A 22,120-nucleotide genomic window follows, 5' to 3' on the forward strand; every position below is an offset into this window, starting at 1 on the left:
TGGTTGGAGCGTAAGCTCTGTAGACAAGTAGAATAGCAGGTACTTGATTGGAGCTTCAGCTCTGTAGACAGTAGAATAGCAGGTTCCTGATTGGAGCGTCAGCTCTGCAGACAAGTGGAATAGCAGGTGCTTGATTAGAGCATCAGCTCTGTAGACAAGATAGCCAGGATAGAGAGCAGCCACAACCAGGCACCAAAAGACAACTGAGGAACAGGCACTGAGTGAATGGAGAAGGTGCCTTTTGTATTTGTTGCCAAAATTGCCTGGCTAATGAGAAGGCAGCCAGAAGTTGTAAGAATCGCGGGTCAGTTTGGTGACGAACAATGCCTTTTCCAGCATGATGGAGCACCCAGCCCATAAGGCAAAAGTGATAGCTAAGTGGCTTGGGGATCAAAACAGTGAAATTTTGGGTCCATGGCATGGAAACTCCCCAGACCTTAATCCCATTGAGAACTTGTGGTCAATACTTAAGAGGCGGGTGGACAAACAAAGCCCACAAATTCTGACAAACTCCAAGCATTGATTAGGCAAGAATGGGCGGCCAGCAGTCAGTATGTGGCCCAGAAGTTGATTGACAGCATGCCAGAGAGAATTGCAGAGGTCTTCAAAAAGAAAAGTCAGCACTGCAGATTTGACTACATAAACTTAATGCAATTGTCAATAAAAGCTTTTGACACTTATGAAATGCTTGTAATTTTACTTCAGTATACCATAGCATTACCTGACAAAAAGGTCTAAAACTACTGAAGCAGCAAACTTTGTGAAAACATATATGTGTGTAATTTTTGCCCATGACTGTATACCAAAGAAAGTAAGATGTTGCAGAAGTTAGCCTTATGTTTAGCACCACCTTGTTTTGCAAAGTGGTGCAATGTTATTGTTCTGATGTTTTGCTTATTCATTTGATCCAGGCATTGTTAGCGCTGATCTGATTAATATGGCTTCTGTTAACTAGCATTCTGTGTCTGTCTTTATTAAGACCATCTGAACCAATAGCAACATCAGATTCTAGCTATCATTTTCTAAAATGCACTAAATTATAGCAAAAATCTGATTGGATGCTATGGGCAACACCTTCACCTTTTCTTAGAAGTTGTAGTAAATCTACCTCATAGTAATAGCTATTTAAATGACTGAGAATCAGCTTGAAGGTAATTTTTGGGATCATATGTTTAAGCTGTAAATGTAATTTTGGCCTCGCCCCTGAGACAAAATGTTGCTACTGTGCCATATAGCTGCTCGAATTGGTGCTAAAATGGCCCAACTGTGGCGAATCACGTCATCATGGCCCCCCTGTCCCTCCTACTTTATTAGAAAGAGGGCAGGATGCTAGAAAATTGCCTACCATCCAGAAAGTACTGGACCTACCTGTAATTCTACAGTCTCCTGGACATTCTGGGAGATTTGGCAAGTATGAATGTGACTGGAGCAAAAGTTGTTTCTTATGTGGCAATGCTTAGGGTCCATCCCAATTTGCTTATTGTCCACCCTCATTTTGTGTGTGCTTGTAAAATGACCCTCGACCATGTCCCGATCTTGTCCACAAAAAAAACATTGTCCAAAAACATGTTTACCTGCTGCTGAGAGTTGTGTTTGTAATTCTGAGCAATTGTGTCCTATTTTCTGGTATCTGATGCTTCTGGACATTCCTGACCATTGCTGTTTGGTATATTCCCCTGCCGGTGTCTATACTACACATTTGTTTGTTCCTTGTCTTTACTCCTTAGCTTAGGAACCTACATTATCAGCTTTGATGTCATGAAATGAGATATATTTGAACCCCACAGTTTTAGGAGTCTGTGGTTAGTCTCTGCCATTGTTTTGTACCTGACTGCAGTATTTCCATGCCACCGGAGGTGCTACTTCTCTACCATTTATTATCCCCACACTGGCAGGAGTTAATCTTCTTCCCCTTGTTAATCACCACACCTGTGTCACTGACTATTTATGCCTGCTTCCCGCAAGGCACCTTACTGGGCATTGATTGCTTTTACTACTTACCTGTACCGAGTCACACCTGGATGTCTCATGCTTTGGACTTACTGCAAACTTACCTCTCCTGTGAATTCCTGGTCCTGGCTGTTAATCATTGCTCAGCTAAGTTACCTGTACTTGCTGTGTTGTATTCATTACCATTTACTTGTTATCCAGACACACCCAGATGTTTGTTTATATACTCAGCCTTACCTGTTCTGTGCTCACCCTGCATTATCTGGATTGAGTTCTTGCTACAATAAAACAGTTTTTGTTTTCATCATATTCCTGGCTCCAAAGCGGTCATTAGAATATTGTAGTTATTGGAACAGAATTTTAACACACAGTTATCTGTATAGACAGTAATGGTTTTTGGAGTGCCATAATGACTGAAAAGAACATTTATAAGAACCGGGTTAGAGGAACATTCGCCATCTCCTGGGATAGATGGTACTGTACAGCAGCAGATAAGTCACACAAGCCCAAGGTTTTGGTACCACTTCAGAAAAAAACACCTTGCCTGTCCGGCACTAACTAAACATACAGGAATACCCTCTCTCAAGAGAGGGGCCTTGTGTCCCTCTCTTGAGAGAGGTGTGGAGTTAGATCCAGTAAGAATTGCTGTGCTGTGCTAAGAGAGTAATATAGTTTGGGATATTATTCTGTGTGTTTATTGAACAGGATTCGTTTTTCTGTGTGTTATTAAGTGTCCCTTTTTTCTTTTCTCTTTTTTCTTCTCTCTGTTAGAGCTAGTGGGTGTGGTTTAATTGCATAGTTGATACAGCTGGTTAGTGCAAGCTCTATTTAACAGGAGGTAGTAAGCGATTTCATTGAGCTTGTGATTTTACTGCTTTTTTGATTTCAAGTGCTGTTTTTGCTTAAAGTGTGGAGTTGAATCCAGTAAGGGGTTTAATCTGGTAAGTGGGTAGCAAAGGTTAGTACTCTCGAGTTCACTGTAGGCTATAAGAAGTTAGGTTAGCCATAATAAGATGAGTAGTAGCAGGCTTGATGATCTCACTCAATGCATATCTTGTCCTATGTATGCACACTTGGAGCAAGTGTTCCAAGGTTTATACCTCTGTGAGAAATGTGAGCAATTGGTCTCTTTGGAAGCCCAGGTAACTGATCTAAAGCAGACCATTGCAACATTAAGAGACATTGCCAACCTGGAGCAGAGTTTACAGCTCACCGTTGATGCGTTAGCTGAGCAGGGTGGAGCAGAGACAGAGGAGGATGCACAGGTAGGCAGCTGGGTAACAGTTACTAGGGGTAGCAGAGGGAGGAAGAGGCAGGCCAGTTCTGAGCTAAGCAATCCCAGCATATTTGCCAGATTGGATGAAGATACTGTGGAAGGCAGTTCAGAATTGGTAGAGTTGGATGAGACTGCTTCCTCTAGCAACCAGGGGAATGGGCTCTCCAGCATAGAGGGAACCAAAGATACTCAGGGATCCAGGCAGATTGTGGTGGTAGGGGATTCAATTATTAGGAAGGTAGATAGGGCAATCTGTTACCGGGACCGTGCATGCCGAACAGTGTGTTGTCTCCCGGGTGCTCGGGCTCGGCATATTGCGGATCGGGTGGACAGATTGTTGGGAGGGGCTGGGAATGACCCAGCGGTTTTGGTGCATGTTGGCACCAATGACTGAGTTAGAGGAAGAAGGGGTGTCCTAAAGAATGATTTCAGGGACATAGGTCGCAAACTTAAGGCAAGGACATCCAAGGTAGTATTTTCGGAAATACTACCTGTGCCACGCGCTAGTCCAGGGAGGCAGTGGGAGATTAGGGAGGTTAATGCGTGGCTAAAAGATTGGTGTAGGAAGGAGGGTTTTGAATTCTTAGAGCACTGGGCTGATTTCTCGGTCAGTTGCCTTCTTTATTGTCGTGATGGATTGCACCTGAATGAGGAGGGGCTGCAGTGCTAAGGGAGAGGATGGTTAGAAGGTTGGAGATTTTAAACTAGGCTCTGGGGGGGAGGGGCAAGCAAGTATTTATGAGATAGACATTGAGAGTAGTAAGGAGGAATTTAACAAGAGTCAAGGGGGTGGAGAGGGGGGAAAGCGAAGCATAGCCGATAAGGAGAGGCCCTTTTTAAAGCAAAAAGAAATACCTAAGGGAGGCAATAGACTTAAGTGTATGCTTGCAAATGCAAGAAGCCTGACAGGTAAAATGGGGGAGTTAGAACTAGTTGCAATGAATGAGCAGTATGATATCGAGGGATTTATCAAGGGGTAATTGCCGGGTCGGACCCGGGTTGCCTGCACTATGAATGGTGCAACCCGGGCTTTTCAACCCAGGTTGCACAGAAAACAAGCTGATTGGCTGTCTGCCTGTCTCTGGAGGATGATGTCATCGGTGGGAGCCCGTGGAAGATTCGAGAAGGAGTTTAGGAGAAATGGAGAAATTTTTCAGCCAATGAAAACTGCTCTGGTGATGACTCCCACAAATTGCCAGGGCACAGACTTGTGCAGTATGAATGGGGTCAACCCGGGAAATTCCCGGGTCCGAGGTGCAGTATGAATGGTGTTTCTAAGCTGGGACGCTCCGAGCCCCGGCAAAAACCCGGCTTGAAAAACCCGGGATATTGCCGGGGCGGCAGTATGAAAGCGGTATAAAGGAGCACTTGGGAAACAGTGATCATAGTATGGTCTCATTTGAAATTAGTTTCCAGAAACAACGGTATAAGGGATCAACTAGGACTTTAAACTTTAGAAAGGCAAATTTTAATATGCTAAAGGAGTCTATAAAGAGCATAGACTGTGACAAAGCCTTTGAAGGAAAAATACGGAAGAAATGTGGGCTGTCTTTAAAATGTTGTTGGAAACATACACGTATAAGTTCATTCCTATGGGAAATAAAGGGAAGAAATGCAAAGGAAGAAGCGTGCATTTAAATTGTTTAAGTCTGAAGGGTCAGAGGAATCCTTCCGTAGGTACAAGGAATGTAATAAAACATGCAAAAAGGAAATTAGATTGGCTAAATTAGAAAATGAAAGGCACGTTGCAAAAGAAAGTAAGACAAACCCCAAAAAGTTTTTTAAGTATATAAATGGCAAAAGGATTAAAAAGATAATATAGGACCCATAAGAAGTGAGATGGGTGAATTGATAAATGATACTAAGGAAAAAGCAGAGGTATTAAACACTTTCTTTTCTTCAGTATTTACCAGAGAGGAACAAATGGCAGGAGTAATACATAAAAATGGAAATTAAACCATGCCATTAATTAATACTTGGTTGTCAGAGGAAGAAGTCCAAAGGCGACTGAAGAATATTAAGATAAATAAAGCTCCAGGTCCAGATGGCATACACCCAAGGGTCCTTATGGAGTTAAACTCGGAAATAGCTAGACCGCTTTTCTTAATTTTCAGAGATTCAATCTCATCAGGCTCAGTACCAAGGGATTGGCGAATACAGATGTGGTGCCGTTGTTTAAAAAGGGGACGAGATCACAACCAGAGAATTATAGACCTGTAAGCCTGACATCAATAGTGGGGAAACTACTGGAAGGTATTTCAAGGGACAGTATTCAGGATTACTTGGTACGCAATAAACTTATTAGTGGGAATCAACTAGAGATGGGCGGGTCCGGTTCTCCGAGAACCGAACCCACCCGAACTTTGGGTATCCGAGTACCGAGCTGAGCAGCTCGGTACTCTCCCGCCAATTCCGAATCCAAATCGAGGCCGAACGTCATTGTGACGTCGTCGGATCTCGGGACTCGGTTCTCGCGATACTTCAACTTTATAAATACACGCCTCCACAGCAATCCATCGCCATTTGACAGAGGGAGAGAGCAGGGTGTAGTCATAGGCTAATTAGAGCAGGGACAGAGAAAGAATACAATATTGTTCTTGCAATTGCTCTAACCAAAATCGCTAGTGCAGAGAGGAGGATAGAGGTTTATTATTTTTTCTTCATATTTGGCACTCCCCAGCGCTTTTGGGTTGTCCCCCATAATTGTGCATTAATATTTCTGGCTGTCAAAAGTCATATCTGTCAGCAGTATCTACTCAATAAATGTTAGCACTCCTCAGTGTTTTTGGGGTGTCCTCTCTAATTGTGCATTAATATTTCTGGCTGTCAAAAGTCATATCTGTCAGCAGTATCTACTCAATAATTTTAAGCACTCCTCAGTGTTTTTGGGGTGTCCTCTCTAATTGTGCATTAATATTTCTGGCTGTCAAAAGTCATATCTGTCAGCAGTATCTACTCAATAATTTTAAGCACTCCTCAGTGTTTTTGGGGTGTCCTCTCTAATTGTGCATTAATATTTCTGGCTGTCAAAAGTCATATCTGTCAGCAGTATCTACTCAATAAATTTTAGCACTCCTCAGTGTTTTTGGGGTGTCCTCCCTAATTGTGCATTAATATTTCTGGCTGTCAAAAGTCATATCTGTCAGCAGTATCTACTCAATAAATGTTAGCACTCCTCAGTGTTTTTGGGGTGTCCTCTCTAATTGTGCATTAATATTTCTGGCTGTCAAAAGTCATATCTGTCAGCAGTATCTACTCAATAAATTTTAGCACTCCTCAGTGTTTTTGGGGTGTCCTCCCTAATTGTGCATTAATATTTCTGGCTGTCAAAAGTCATATCTGTCAGCAGTATCTACTCAATAAATGTTAGCACTCCTCAGTGTTTTTGGGGTGTCCTCTCTAATTGTGCATTAATATTTCTGGCTGTCAAAAGTCATATCTGTCAGCAGTATCTACTCAATAATTTTAAGCACTCCTCAGTGTTTTTGGGGTGTCCTCTCTAATTGTGCATTAATATTTCTGGCTGTCAAAAGTCATATCTGTCAGCAGTATCTACTCAATAAATTTTAGCACTCCTCAGTGTTTTTGGGGTGTCCTCCCTAATTGTGCATTAATATTTCTGGCTGTCAAAAGTCATATCTGTCAGCAGTATCTACTCAATAAATGTTAGCACTCCTCAGTGTTTTTGGGGTGTCCTCTCTAATTGTGCATTAATATTTCTGGCTGTCAAAAGTCATATCTGTCAGCAGTATCTACTCAATAAATTTTAGCACTCCTCAGTGTTTTTGGGGTGTCCTCCCTAATTGTGCATTAATATTTCTGGCTGTCAAAAGTCATATCTGTCAGCAGTATCTACTCAATAAATGTTAGCACTCCTCAGTGTTTTTGGGGTGTCCTCTCTAATTGTGCATTAATATTTCTGGCTGTCAAAAGTCATATCTGTCAGCAGTATCTACTCAATAATTTTAAGCACTCCTCAGTGTTTTTGGGGTGTCCTCTCTAATTGTGCATTAATATTTCTGGCTGTCAAAAGTCATATCTGTCAGCAGTATCTACGCAATGGATTCAAAGCAGTCCACATATGATCTAAATGAGCAACCAGGTTCTGTCACCAGTCCTGATGTTAGTGTTCCCAGTACGTCATCTGGCCAAGGCGATGTCAAACAACAGAGTGTTTTCAAATTAGTGCAAAAAACAAAAACCAAAAAAAAATTTACTGTATTGAAGCGAAAAAGAAGTGTAACTGAGCAAAAGTTAAGTGACGATAAAAAAAAAATTGCAAGCATGCCATTCTACACACGCAGTGGCAAAGAGAGAATGAGGCCTTCACCTTTGGCTATTAGTGGCAGATCCCAAAAAGTTACCCAGCCTACAATTGGTGCACAACTACTGTTACGCGTCAAAGCCGAGCTGCAAGATAACAGTGAGGCATTACAGGAGAATATTTGCTCTGATTCACAAATGACAACAATCCCTGTGGAGAGTCCATCCAACAGTGGGATGTCTAATCGTGACCATTCTGTTAGTCTACCCATAAAGAAGGGCCCTTTCAGCAGTTCTGCTGATATGTGCCTGAACAGCCCGAGTGTAGCCGGTGATACACCAAGTGAGGATGACACTTTGTCTTTAGAAGAGGATGTGGGGGAGATTTGGGTATCCGACGATGAGGATGCGGTTGATTGTGTAAGTCCTGCAGCAGTGTGGCACCAGTGGGAGCAGTTCTGGCATGTGAGGTTCTGGCACCAATATGCACTTTCCAAACACAAGCAGGGATGACGCAGGGGGCAGACCACAACAGTTTGACATCTGGGCTGGTTTGAAGGATTTGTCAAAAAAATGTGTGACCTTGACCATAATTCCAACCAATCCTACTATTAACATGCAAAGGATGGTGGAGGGCCTATCAGGGATTAAACTGTATTTTTCATAATTTTCACTAATAATGTTTGGGTGTAATATACACCCAAAGACGAGTGCTCAATTGCTAAGAGTCATTGATGGAGAGGAAGACAAGCAGGCTTGTCTGTAGAATTTGCAGGCAAATTGTGCTGCGTTATATAGGTAACACCCAAAGAGAAGAGCTCCATTGCTCCATTGCTAATTGTAATTGCTGAAATAGAAATAATAGGGCTGACAGTCTTGGTCTAAATCTGCAGTTACATTTTATTGTACCATAGCTCACTGCGAAACTGGAGAGGTGGCAGGGTTTAGTGATAATCTTCCTCCAACAATACTAATTCATCCCAATATCCCAATATCATAGAAGTCTGTGTAGTATGATGTAATTGCTGATAATGGCCTTCCAAAGGGAATGACTAGTTGATTTTAGGGCAGAGCTGTCACGGTTTTTGGGCAATTCTTTTACAGCACAGCAAATATCAAAATGTTTAGCGGACTCATCTGCATCACCACTGGGTGTCTTGGGAAAGCAATTTCTTTTACTACAAGCAGTTGCCAGAGAAACTGAAGGAGAAGACGTCCCAACAAGATGTTGATAAGTCTGGGATCCTTGCAAAGAAAATTAAGTATTTCATCTACAATTAAAATATAGTTAGCACATTTACTTTGTTTTATTGCACACTATAATTTTATGTAGCACCTTTTCAAAATCTATTATTAAGGCAATCACTTGACTCAAGCTAACCGTGTCTGCACTTTCTTCACAGGTAACTACTTCGCTGGACTAAAGTATATTCCCCTCAAATGCTAATCTTCTTGCAGCTGCTGTATTCTCCTACATGCTGTTGCAGAAACCACAAATTGACCCTAAATGTTTATGGACACAAACAGCATCTCCTGCATGTCATTTTTCAAAAGTTCTGTAACACCAAGTTGATAGTGTGTGCAAAACAGGAAATGTGATGGAATTCAGCCCCGCTGTAATGCTGGACCAATATTGGGGTCGTAATCAGAAATGACATATCCTCAGGAGACTCCAAGCAGGATTAGCCATCTTTCAATGACATCCCTTAGTTTTTGGAACAGTTTGTCAGCTGTATGCCTCTTAGTGAAGCTGCTGATACACAGAGTAGCCTACTTCTCAAAAATGTGATGTACCTGGGTACATGCTGCTGCTGTCCATGCTGGGGAAGGCGAATGACCAACCCAGTGGGCTTTCACAATCATATAATATTTTGTTTGCCCAGTTACGCTTGTACACATATCTGTGGTTAAGTGTACAGTGGGTAGAATACCATTTTGTCACCCAATAATGACATTTTTAGTAAACTTTCGGTACAGGAGAGAATTAGCTTTTCTAGTAAAATGGTATAGTGATGACATTTGCTAACAGGGACATAACACCTCAATTAAATGTCTTAAACCAACTGTATTAATAGTGAACATTGGACGCAGATCTAACACTAGCATAGTACCCAGGGCGTCTGTGATCCGCTTTGCGACTGGGTGACAGGTTTCATTCTTGCTTCCTCTTGCAGAGGATTGTTTAACTGCCAATTGTTGGGGGGGAAGACTGCAGGTGCTGGGATGTAGATGAGAGAAGGGAGGTAGATTATGCTGGAATGCTTGTTGTTATTTTTTTTTTAACCGAAGTTTCTGATTTTCCCAACAGTTTTCCAATAACTCGCTGAAAAATGACGAAACATGGATGAGGATCCCAGATGGTTAAGGTCCCTACCTCTACTGAGTGTGGCTTTCAAAATGCTACAAATGGATAGACAACTCTTGCCAGGATTCGTGTAAAAATAATTCCACACTTAAGAGTGGATTTTTGGTCTTATGCCCAGGCATGACAATGGCCTTTTTGTTATCACTGGCAAGAACTGCAGCAATTTTTCTTTTCAAGTGTATGAAAATCATATTGTGACATAGGAGGTGTTCAAAATTGAATAAAAAATGACTGGAAATTAGTGTTACTGAGGTTAATAATAATGTAGCTACAAAATAATACCTAAATTATGTTATTTTAGCACCAATAAATGTAATTTTTATAACAAATTGCAAAACAAAACCAAACAAAACCAAAACCAAAACCAAAACACGCAATGGCGGTTTTGCAAAACCAAAACCAAAACCAAAACACAACGGTAATCCAGATCCAAAACCGAATCCAAAACCAAAACACGGGGGTCAGTGACCATCTCTAGAATCAACATGGATTTGTGAGGGATAGGTCATGTCAAACTAATCTAATTAGTTTCTACGAGGAAGTTAGTGGGAACTTAGACCAGGGCAGGACAGTAGATGTGGTCTACTTAGATTTTGCAAAGGCCTTTGATACAGTGCCACACAAGAGGTTGGTTAACAAAATAAGGGAACTGGGTCTAGGAATCAAAATTTGTACTTGGATCGAAAACTGGTTAGAGAATAGGGAACAGAGAGTTGTGATAAATGGAACATTTTCTAATTGGTCAAAAGTCTTAAGTGGAGTACCTCAAGGTTCCGTGCTGGGGCCACTCCTTTTTAATATATTTATTAATGACCTTGGTAATGGTTTAGAGAGTAAAGTTTCTATTTTTGCAGATGACACTAAACTCTGTAAGGTAATAAAATCAGAGCAAGATGTAGCTTCTCTACAGAGGGACTTAAATAAACTGGAGGATTGGGCGGCCAAATGGAATATGAGGTTTAACACAGATAAATGTAAGGTTATGTATTCAGGGATCAAAAACAAGAACGCAATCTATAAATTAAATGGAATTAATTTAGGAGAATCTATAATGGAAAAGGATTTGGGAGTGCTCGTAGACAGTAGACTTAGCAATAGTGCTCAACGTCAAGCAGCAGCTGCAAGGGCAAACAAAGTATTGGCATGCATAAAAAGGGGCATAGATGCAAGGGAAGACAGTGTAATTTTGCCACTTAATAAATCGTTGGTAAGACCTCATCTTGAATTTGCAGTACAGTTCTGGGCACCACTCTATAAAAAAGATAATTTGGAACTAGAAAGGGTTCAGAGAAGGGCGACAAAATTGATAAAGGGTATGGAGTCATTAAGTTATGAGGAAAGGTTAGCCAGTTTAGGCATGTTTACTTTAGAAAAGAGGCGTCTAAGGGGAGATATGATTACTATGTACAAATACATTAGGGGTCAATACAGAGAGCTTTCATGGGAACTTTTTACCCCAAGGACAATACACAGGACACGTGATCATTTCCTAAAGTTAGAGGAGAGGAAATTTCACAACCAGCAAAGGAAGGGGTTCTTTACAGTAAGGGCAATCAAGATATGGAATTCATTGCCAGGGAAGGTTGTGATGGCAGATTCAATAGATATGTTTAAGAAAGGGTTAGACAAATTTTTAGCGGAAATGTGTATCCAGGGATACGACCGTTAATTTAAAATGAAGGATAGTAGTATATATAGGGTAATATTGAGTCTGGGGGGATTTTCACAATTGAAACAGATTGGCGGTTGCTTACTCTGGATTAATTTCAAATATAAGTGCAGGATCGCAGGAGATCCAAAATAGGTTGAACTGGTGTCTTTTTTCAACCTCATCAACTATGTTACTATGTACTATGTAGTCACCATTTGCAGTGTCTCAGGAGGCATCCAACCTCCTCCCAAGGTCTGAGAGACAGAGGAAGAAGCCTAGAAGCTTTTTAAAACACCTCTTACAGGTGCAAACATTAACCATTCTGCTGTCAGACTTGCAGAACGGAAGACCTGGGCTGTGCCTTGCAAATGGAGGCCACCCATCTCTCTCCATTTACACCCCACAGTCCTTTTTTAGTTTTTCCTTAAGTTGAATATCCCTTTGGGAATCTCCTTCCCATACAAGACAATCTCCTGGGGGTTTTAGAGCATACAAGACAGAAATCCTGCGGCATATACTTTTACCATTCACCACTTGCCCAGTGCTTCTATCACAGAACTTACAAAAATATATTTTTTGCACTAAACATTTTGAAGCATAATCAGATAGGCAGGCCAAAACTATGCATAAAATTTACAATTATTTCATGAACTTGAGATGTTCCATAATATAATTCCTACATAAAATAAAACTTATTAAACATATTAAAGTGTTATTAGTGTATTAAAGTGTTGAAATTATTTTGTCCTTTGGGGCTCAACATTTTGTGTGTGCACAACTGAACTTTAATTTTCTTTAAATTTTATTTCTCAGTTACACAACATTGTGTGTAATATTCACGGTTTGTAATGAATGTCTACCCACGTACCTTAAATAAGCTGTATACATCATCATTGGCATCATCTCGATACCATAAGTGCATGAATGATCGTCTAGGAGAAAGTTCAGGAAAATAAGACAAGGGTGGATAGTCAAGGGATTCACATTGATCTTCATAGTCCTGGATACGATAATCGTATTCTCCAAAATCCCGGAAGGGGAAAAGACCATAAACCTTTTTAAAATCAAAGGGATACAACAGAAAATTGGTTCAATTGACAACAAGATCTTTCTGAATCAGCTTGAAAGAAGCCTACCATCACTTTTCTCTACTCTTGGACAAACCTGCTCTTTCCATCATCTAACTCTCCCTCTGTGGCTTATCAATTGCCCCTATTTCATTCTTCACTACATTACACTGCAGCAGCCACATGCAGTCCTATCCTCATTTAATCTTCAACTGGACAACAACAACACAAATATGATCAGCAATATAAGTAATTAGGAACAACAATAAGAAGCACATTATATAAAACCCCAGTGCTTGACATAAATTTGTTAGCTTTCAGAATGAATGTCTTTCTGTCAAAAGGTTGCAAAAAATTATAGTTTCCATGACTAGAATGGAGGTATAAGGAGAGATATCAGGGATCCTTAATGGCTTATATGAGTTCTGATTTCTTTAATTCATAGAAAATCAGAAATCATCATGTACACAAAAGTGAAAGGGAAAAATGATATTTAGATATGTAAAAACATGGTGCCATAGAAATGTAAAAGAACTGATATAAAATGGATTTACAATGTATGTTAGGTGTACCATCAGGCCAGTAGTATAACCGTTCAATAAGAAGAGATTTTTACAGCATCAGAGATGCTTATGAATAGTTGAAGGACCCAATTCGGACTATACAGCTTCTGTTTTGATTTGAATGGTAGAGGTGAATTTTAAGAAAAGGCTCTCTGGTCATTGACTGTTTTTTGGGCATCAATTATTATTATTATTATTATTAATTTTTATTTATAGGGCGCCACAAAGTATCCGTAGTGCCGTACAAGGACAAACAATGGCACAGTACAAGGTGAAACAGCACAGTACAAGTAACAGTAAGCACTATAACTCTGGGGGCTCAGGCACAGCATGAAAGAGAGGGAGGGAGGGGAAAAGTGAGTATAGGCAGGTAACTACGGCCCAAGAGGGTGGGCACGGATGACAGGTTGAGAGTCAATGAGGGGAGCGGAGAGAAACGAGAGGAGACAGAGGGCAGAAGGATTGAGAGGAGGTGAGCTGAGTAGCTGTAGAGCGCAGTTAAAAGTGATGGAAACAGGAGGTAGGAGAGCCCTGCTCAAAGGAGCGAACAATTTAAAGGGAGAGGAAGACAGACAGACACATGGATGAGACGGAGAGACGGGAGAAACGGAGACGGAGACGAGGAAGGGGGAGAAGGGAAGAAGGGATGAGAAAGAGAGGTAGCCGACTGGTGGGAGTTTAGGCATGAGACTGGAAGGCTTTAAGGAAAAGGTGGGTTTTTAATGTTCGTTTGAAAGAGGACAGATTAGGGGAAATTCTGATGGAGCGGGGGAGCTTGTTCCAATGGAGGGGAGTGGCGCGGGAGAAGTCTTGGATACGTGCGTGAGAGGAGGTAATCAGAGGGGAAGAGAGGCGACGATCGTTGAACGATCGCAGTGAGCGGGAGGGAGAATAGAGATAAGGTTAGAGATGTAGGGAGCAGTGGAGTTGGCGAGGGCCTTGTAAGTGAGAGTGAGGAGCTTGAAAAGGATTCTGTAGGGGAGCCAGTGAAGGGCTTGGTAGAGTGGGGAGACAGAGGTGGAACGGCTAGAGAGGAAAATAAGCCTAGCAGCGGCGTTAAGTACAGATCTAAGGGGAGCGAGATGAGAGAGGGGGAGGCCGATAAGGAGAAGGTTGCAGTAGTCCAAGCGGGAGATAATCAGAGAGTGGACGAGAGATTTGGTGGCATCCTGGGAGAGGAAGGGCCGAATGCGGGCAATGTTGTGAAGCTGGAAACGGCAGGATTTGGCGAGAGAGTGAATGTGAGAGGCAAAGGAGAGAGAAGAGTCAAGGATGACACCTAGGCAGCGGAGTTGGGGATCAGGGGAGATAGATGAGTTGTCAACAGTGATAGAGAGGTCAGAGGGGAAGGAGGTACGAGAGGGAGGAAAGACAATGAGTACAGTTTTAGCAAGATTGAGTTTAAGAAATCTAGAGGACATCCAGGAGGAGATGGCAGAGAGGCATGCGGATACCCTGGAGAGAAGGGAGGGAGAGAGATCAGGAGAGGAAAGGTAGAGTTGAGTGTCATCAGCATAAAGGTGGTACTTGAGGCCGAAGGAGCTGATGAGTGCACCCAGAGAAGAGGTGTATAGTGAGAATAGTAAGGGTCCAAGGACAGAGCCCTGAGGGACCTCGACTGGAAGGGAGGAAGCGGGGGAGAGAGAATCAGAGGTGGAAAATTAATTTCTATCTTAGTTTAAGACTCGTGGGAGATCACAGTCTTGATGCCAGACATTAAGGTATTTTGCGTACAGTATTCATGACTTATTTTTTGAAAGAAAATAGAAAGGAACTTCTCTCTCTCCAGTGGTACAAGAGCTACAATAACCAAGGGTGTCCGTCCCATAGAGAACAAAATGAGATTAATAGGTTAGGTTACGTGCTCATTGTCCAAATGTATAATATATAATTGTATTAATAATAATAGAATGTAAATGTGATCCCTTGCAGTAATGGTCAAGTTGGTGATAATCAGATTGGTAAATCAATATATGTACATTTTATTACAAATACAAATATAAGAGATAAATATATCAAATATTAAAACACAAGATTGATAATGATAAAAATCCCTAAACACACCAATATAATAGTACACTGAAACCATAGCAGCCAAGATTAAAATACCATTAATAGAATAAAAATAGAAACTTAAGATATTCAATTAAAACAATGTGGATATCAATTAGATTGGTCAAGAAATTATATAGATAAAATCCAATGTCCAAATAGATAATAAAAATCCATATAAAGGTTAATAGGTCCTGATGACCAGCACTATATAAGTTCATTGCTGTGCATATTGTACTCATAACAACCACAATTTTAGAACATAAACAACAGGATAATAAGTATATATTATCAATGATGGTTTATATAGCAGCACAATTATATGTAAAGTTTTCTATCATTTAATTTTGCATCTTTAGTCTGTTGCTGGTTTAAGATCTGCAGCCTTTGCTCGTTGAATAGTGGAACCAATCAAAAGAATTGTGGCAAAGAGGAGGAGGGGTACAAATATGACTGATTGTGCACACACAAGATCACATGCCCTTGAGAAGGTCCACCACTGGATGAAAAGCGTTGAATCGCGCCCACACTCCATATGGACATAGGATACTTGGAACAATGCATGTGTTCCGTAGTGGAACGCACGCGATACATCCCTCTCCCCCTGCTCATCAATCTGCAAGGATGAAAACAGCCTTGCATTAGACCTTCACTGTACTATGCTGGGTACCCAGCTTCACACAGAGCCCTCTTAAGAACCTCTTGGGCCCCCGGGCACAGCAGTGCACCGGGGCCCCTATATATACACAAAACAAATTAAAATTATTATATATATGGGCCCTGCAGCCCAGGGGGGCCCTCCGGAGGCAGGAAAAAAAAAACCCTGCAAAAAGAGAAGAAAATACTTACCGTGCTGTCAGCTGGCGATCCGGCTCCTTCCCTGGTCTCCTCCTCCGTCGCGCTCCGCAATGGATGTCGGGTGGGCATGATGACATTATGCCCGACAAGCACTGCCATCGCGATGGAGGAGGAGACCAGGGAGGGAGCCGGATCGCCAGCTGACAGCACGGTAAGTATTTTCTTCTTTTTTTGCAGGGTTTTTTTTTTCTTCTGCCTCCGGAGGGCCCCCCTGGGCTGCAGGGCCCCCGGGCACCTGCCCAGCGTGCCCAATGGGAAAGACGGCCCTGGCTTCACACGCTGCCCAAGGAAAACAGCAAGTATAATTACTCACTGTCAGTTTATAGAAAACTTTTTACTACTGAGCATAATTATATGGACATATCCAATACAACTGACCACACAGAGACAGTGGCAATTGTTGTAACAAGCTATGGCTCTCTTGACACTACAACCATATGTGTTAAACTATAGACATTTGTTCCCCTCTTAAACGGACATTGTTCTGTATAGTATCAATACCGATAAACTCTGTTGGACTATATATATAGTGCTGGATATCAGGGCCATTATATGTATTTTATGGTTAGTAACCATTATATGGATTTTTATTATCTATTTGGACGTTGGATTTTATCTATATCATTCCTTGACCAATTTATTTGATATCCACATTGTTGATTTTAATTGAATATCTTAAGTTTCTATTTTTATTCTATTAATGGTATTTTAATTTTCATTGCCATGGTGTGTTTTTCTGTTTTCTTTTAATGTACCATCATATTGGTATGTTTTATGGATTTTTATCGTCACCAATCTCATGTTTTAATATTTGATATATTTATCAATTATATTTGTAATGTGTGTATGTATATATATATATATATATATATATATATATATATATATATATATATATATATATATATATATACACACACACACACATTTGGACAATGGGCGCTTAGCCCGTTCATCTCATGCTTTATTTTGTATTAATATTAACCTTCAATAATATAGAACTCAGAATATAATACAACACTTTACAGAGAATGTTTTATCATTCACATCAACCTCTGCCCCGGTAAAACTTACAGTCTAATGTTTCCACCACTATGATTAAATGAGAGGTTCAGCCTGCACTATCCTTAATGTATCATTTCCCACAGTGAGTGAACTGTGGCATTTTTAACCCTTTTGTCCCCTCATTATTCCCATGGACATAAAGAGGTGGGTACTGATATGTAAAATGAAAGATTAAGCCCAACCAGTGTCCACTCTCTTACCAGAAAACCAGAAACGACAATAATGGGAAAGAGAGACAGAATAAAGGGTAGAGTCCAGAGAGAGAGAGAGAGAGAGAGAGACTCAGTTGGAAGAACTTAGTGGGGACCTGGTTATGTGTTATGGCTCCTGCTGGACATATAAATATCAAAGGTTACTGAGAGGGACTGTGAGAACCAACGATCTTCCTTCTTTTTACTGCAGGTGTGCAACCAAGGAGATATTGAAGCAGGGCGGATGTATTTTCAGCATTAAGTGGAAAAGAAGTCTTGCTGCCAATAGACTGTGTTCAAAACATATACCTCAGGGGTTGGATATAGAGACTGGAAACTTGGTAACTGTTAAGTTTTTTCCCCCCTGTGTTTATATTATAATATTAATATAGTACAGTATATTATATTATGTAGTATATAATAGTATAGTAAAATATAGTATAGTATTATAGTGTGTTACATTGTGATTTTTAAAAGTAATCCCATAAAGGGTTAATGGCGCACACTATGTAGGCGGAGGAATCCCACCAATAAGGGTTTTTTTGGGGATCTCTTTAAGAGATAATGGTTGTCTATAAAAATATATACAGAAAAGGGATAACACCAATCTCCACTGCTGCACTGTCGTGGTTTATTACACAACAACCACTGAAATACACGAATGTATATACACCAAAGACAAACAGGACAGATTGAGCTGCGGAGAATTTATGTTGGTATAACTCAATAAAGGAACCTAGAGGATCCTCCCATCGCATTAAGAAACCAATTGAATAGTATCACATGAATAAATGTTTAATCACAGACAAAATAATCTATTAAATAATAAATATAATATCAATTGTAAACCTGTATAGCTGGCCAGCATACATTTGAAAGGTACCTTGATACAAAATAAAAATCAATTGTAAAAAATGATAAAAACCTAAAAAACCCAGAGGGGCTAGGTAAAGGAAGTCCAATATATTGACCGTACTTCTTAAATGAATAATATATATCGGAAGCTCTTATAGAGAAAGCATGTATACATTCCATGTAGCAAATCGATCAATAGTAATCACGAGACTCTCTTTCACTTCATGTTGTGTCTAATACTTCCAATATATGGTAATCAGCTATGTAGACACAGTCAAGATTTGCTCCGTAACACTTGTTATAGTAAGGAGCAATTCAAATTCAACCGAGATATTCAGCACCTTCTCAACAACATATATTAAATTCTTTGGAAAAACCGCAATTGAAATTCAGCAGTATTTTCCTTACCATTCGGCGTCTTCAACCCTCCGGAGGGATTTAAAATAGATGGAAATACAGGGATTTCGAAACTCACTATATTCACTAGTTAGTGAATGTTATAGTCGGCACACCCAAATCAGGGTTCAGATGTTAACCGCTCGTCAGTGGTAGTGGATCAGGTTGTAGAAAAACTTGTTCCTTTGCGCTGAATCGCGCCCGTCAGATGGGGCTTTAGTTGAAACAGTATCAAGCCAAAATTGCAAGTTATTGTATCAATATACACAGTTCCAAAAGAGATCAAAATTCAAGACGACTATATTAGAGACAAAGTCTCCGTGTCTCCGTGTTGGTGAGATGATAGTTGGTTTAGTGAGATGAAATCACAGACCTCAATCGCTGACGCGTTTCGTGCCTGCTTCACGGCACTTTCTCAAAGCTTTGAGAAATAATAAGCTCTAATATAGTCGGCTTGAATTTTGATCTCTTTTGGAACTGTGTATATTGATACAATAACTTGCAATTTTGGCTTGATACTGTTTCAACTAAAGCCCCATCTGACGGGCGCGATTCAGCGCAAAGGAACAAGTTTTTCTACAACCTGATCCACTACCGCTCACGAGCGGTTAACATCTGAACCCTGATTTGGGTGTGCCGACTATAACATTCACTAACTAGTGAATATAGTGAGTTTCGAAATCCCTGTATTTCCATCTATTTTAAATCCCTCCGGAGGGTTGAAGACGCCGAATGGTAAGGAAAATACTGCTGAATTTCAATTGCGGTTTTTCCAAAGAATTTAATATATGTTGTTGAGAAGGTGCTGAATATCTCGGTTGAATTTGAATTGCTCCTTACTATAACAAGTGTTACGGAGCAAATCTTGACTGTGTCTACATAGCTGATTACCATATATTGGAAGTATTAGACACAACATGAAGTGAAAGAGAGTCTCGTGATTACTATTGATCGATTTGCTACATGGAATGTATACATGCTTTCTCTATAAGAGCTTCTGATATATATTATTCATTTAAGAAGTACGGTCAATATATTGGACTTCCTTTACCTAGCCCCTCTGGGTTTTTTAGGTTTTTATCATTTTTTACAATTGATTTTTATTTTGTATCAAGGTACCTTTCAAATGTATGCTGGCCAGCTATACAGGTTTACAATTGATATTATATTTATTATTTAATAGATTATTTTGTCTGTGATTAAACATTTATTCATGTGATACTATTCAATTGGTTTCTTAATGCGATGGGAGGATCCTCTAGGTTCCTTTATTGAGTTATACCAACATAAATTCTCCGCAGCGCAATCTGTCCTGTTTGTCTATTGTGATTTTTAACGCTTTCTTTTCAAATTTATGCTAAATAAACTCTCCCATCTCCATAATCTTGGGATCAAAAGATAATGCTGTCTTGATGTGGGATTAATTGCAGGTTAAATCTGGGTAAACTATTTGAAGGCTTGTGCAGGCAAACAACCCATAGGTGATCCAGTGTTATAACAAACACACACACTTTAACCTATAAGTATGTTTTTTTGGACTATGGAAGGAAACTGAAACACACACAAGGAGACCATACAAACCCCACACAGCCAGTGTCTTGGTTGGAATGGACTCTATGGTCTTGGTGCTGTCAGTCAGCAATGCTAGCCATTCTGCCTCCATACTGTCTTGAGACCTATGCAATGCTGAATATCAAAGTAGATACAAATTTGGCTTGTTTATTTAACTCTTTTTCAGGTTTGTTCTGCAAATTAACTACACAAATCAGGATGCTTTGTGGAATTTCACGCAGATTATTTGGATCTAAAGACATCCCTATCTTTTTTTAACTTATTGGTTCCTGCCCAATTTTATAAAATATATCAATTTCCTTCATCTCTATCTTAAATAATTTATGGTCATAACTTTGTCTTTCTAGTAATGTTGACTGCTGTTGCTGATGTTAATAGTTATCAGGTACAAGGTACTTAGCAGGTACAAGGTTAATGATTTATAAAATGATGCACACTCTGGCAAATAAACAACACATGGTTCAGCAGACTATATCACTGACTGTCTATTGCATTATTACATCACTCCAGCCTCGGACTGGCCTGCCGGGCAGCCGGACTATCCACCGGTAGGCCCCGCAGCATTGAAGCTCCGTCCCCTCCGTTGTTAGGGCGGAGCTTCAATGCGGCTAACTTCCGACACCTCAATTAAACGCGCCGCTAGCTGCAGTATGTGGGACTCACACACTCAAGGGCCGGGAGTGCAGTCAATGCCCATGCACTAGAACTCGTAAATTTATCCTGGAACAATATCACAATGTGATGTTCGAGTGAATACACATCTAGCCTTGAAGAAGTCACGGGATCGTGACCAACTGCGCCAGATACACGCCCACTTCCAGAAATCACGACGTGCGCTCCACCAACTGGAGCACTCCAAACTCAAGCAGCCGGGTCACGGAGAGCTCTCCCATCACGGCATGCAACTTGAACGGACACTTAATAGCAAGTATTCGGATTTACCTTTTTATTGAACTTTTGATTTTAGAATTTACTCAGCAGCAAAGCTCACTGACTTTCTCCACCAATATCGCTGAGTCGTTTTATCAGTAGGCAGATACCACAGACTATTTCTAAGGATTTTAGTTTTTGGGAGGGATCCTCAAATACATTTATCTCATTGCTTATGATTATTGTGCAGCATGGTTTCACCATAAGACGCTGATGATCCATCTGTCTTTACACATGTTTTTTATTTTACCAGTTGTATTTATTTGCTTAGATATGTCATGTGTGACATTGATTGTCATTAAATGTTGACTTATTTTACTCGAACATCACATTGTGATAATATTGATCCATCCAACTCTATCCTTATAACACCATCCACAATTATATACCACCCAGACTTTAGCGCTGTTCTAATTTACTCTATTATTTAGGGAGTGGACTCTCCCTTGTCTTCTTGATCTAGCAGCTTAGTCTGGTTAGCTGGACACATAAGCATATATCAATCAAACCTCTGCAACTCAATTCTGCTGTGCGCACCCACCTCTCTTTGTCATATCAGTAGTGAGTGTGGCTGCCTGTCAAACATGTCTGCCGTCATGTGCTGCCGTCATGCGCTGCCTGTTACAATTGGTGATAAAAGGTATTGTCTAGAACTCGTAAATTTATCCTGGAAAATCTAAAATTTTAAAACGACTTAATATGTAAAAGGGAAAAATGTTCTCTGCCGTCACCACATTCTCCTTTTGTGTGATACAATTAAAAATGTACTTTAATAAGCATAGTAAACCGGTGGTTTTGCTGCTTTTTTTTATAAAACAAGTCATCTTTCATTCTGCTTATCCATTCTGTGGTTATTATTATAGCTAATGATAAATCACTTGAAGAACAAACAGAAGTGTTTTTATTTATTTTAGTTCCCACTGGCACTCTAAAATCCAATTTATTAGTATAGACGTTAATACAAATAGTGTGGATCTCTCTAGAATATTGTAATACCTTATAAACATCAATTTATATACTACACTATGGTGCTAGCTATCCTTCGTGGGCTGACCACTTGCCTCTT

General features: G+C 40.3%; 1 protein-coding gene across 1 annotated transcript in view; it reads right to left on the reverse strand.

The window, feature by feature from the left end:
* LOC142160955 (alpha-2-macroglobulin-like protein 1) overlaps positions 1–22,120 on the reverse strand; it is a 98,693-nt gene that overhangs the window by 48,864 nt on the left and 27,709 nt on the right. Inside the window, exon 16 of the mRNA XM_075216096.1 lies at positions 12,374–12,559. Within this exon, the coding sequence (XP_075072197.1) occupies positions 12,374–12,559 (186 nt within the window). The remainder of the gene's footprint in view (positions 1–12,373; positions 12,560–22,120) is intronic.

The sequence above is a fragment of the Mixophyes fleayi genome, chromosome 6 (genome assembly GCF_038048845.1).
Source record: "Mixophyes fleayi isolate aMixFle1 chromosome 6, aMixFle1.hap1, whole genome shotgun sequence".
NCBI lineage: Eukaryota > Metazoa > Chordata > Amphibia > Anura > Limnodynastidae > Mixophyes > Mixophyes fleayi.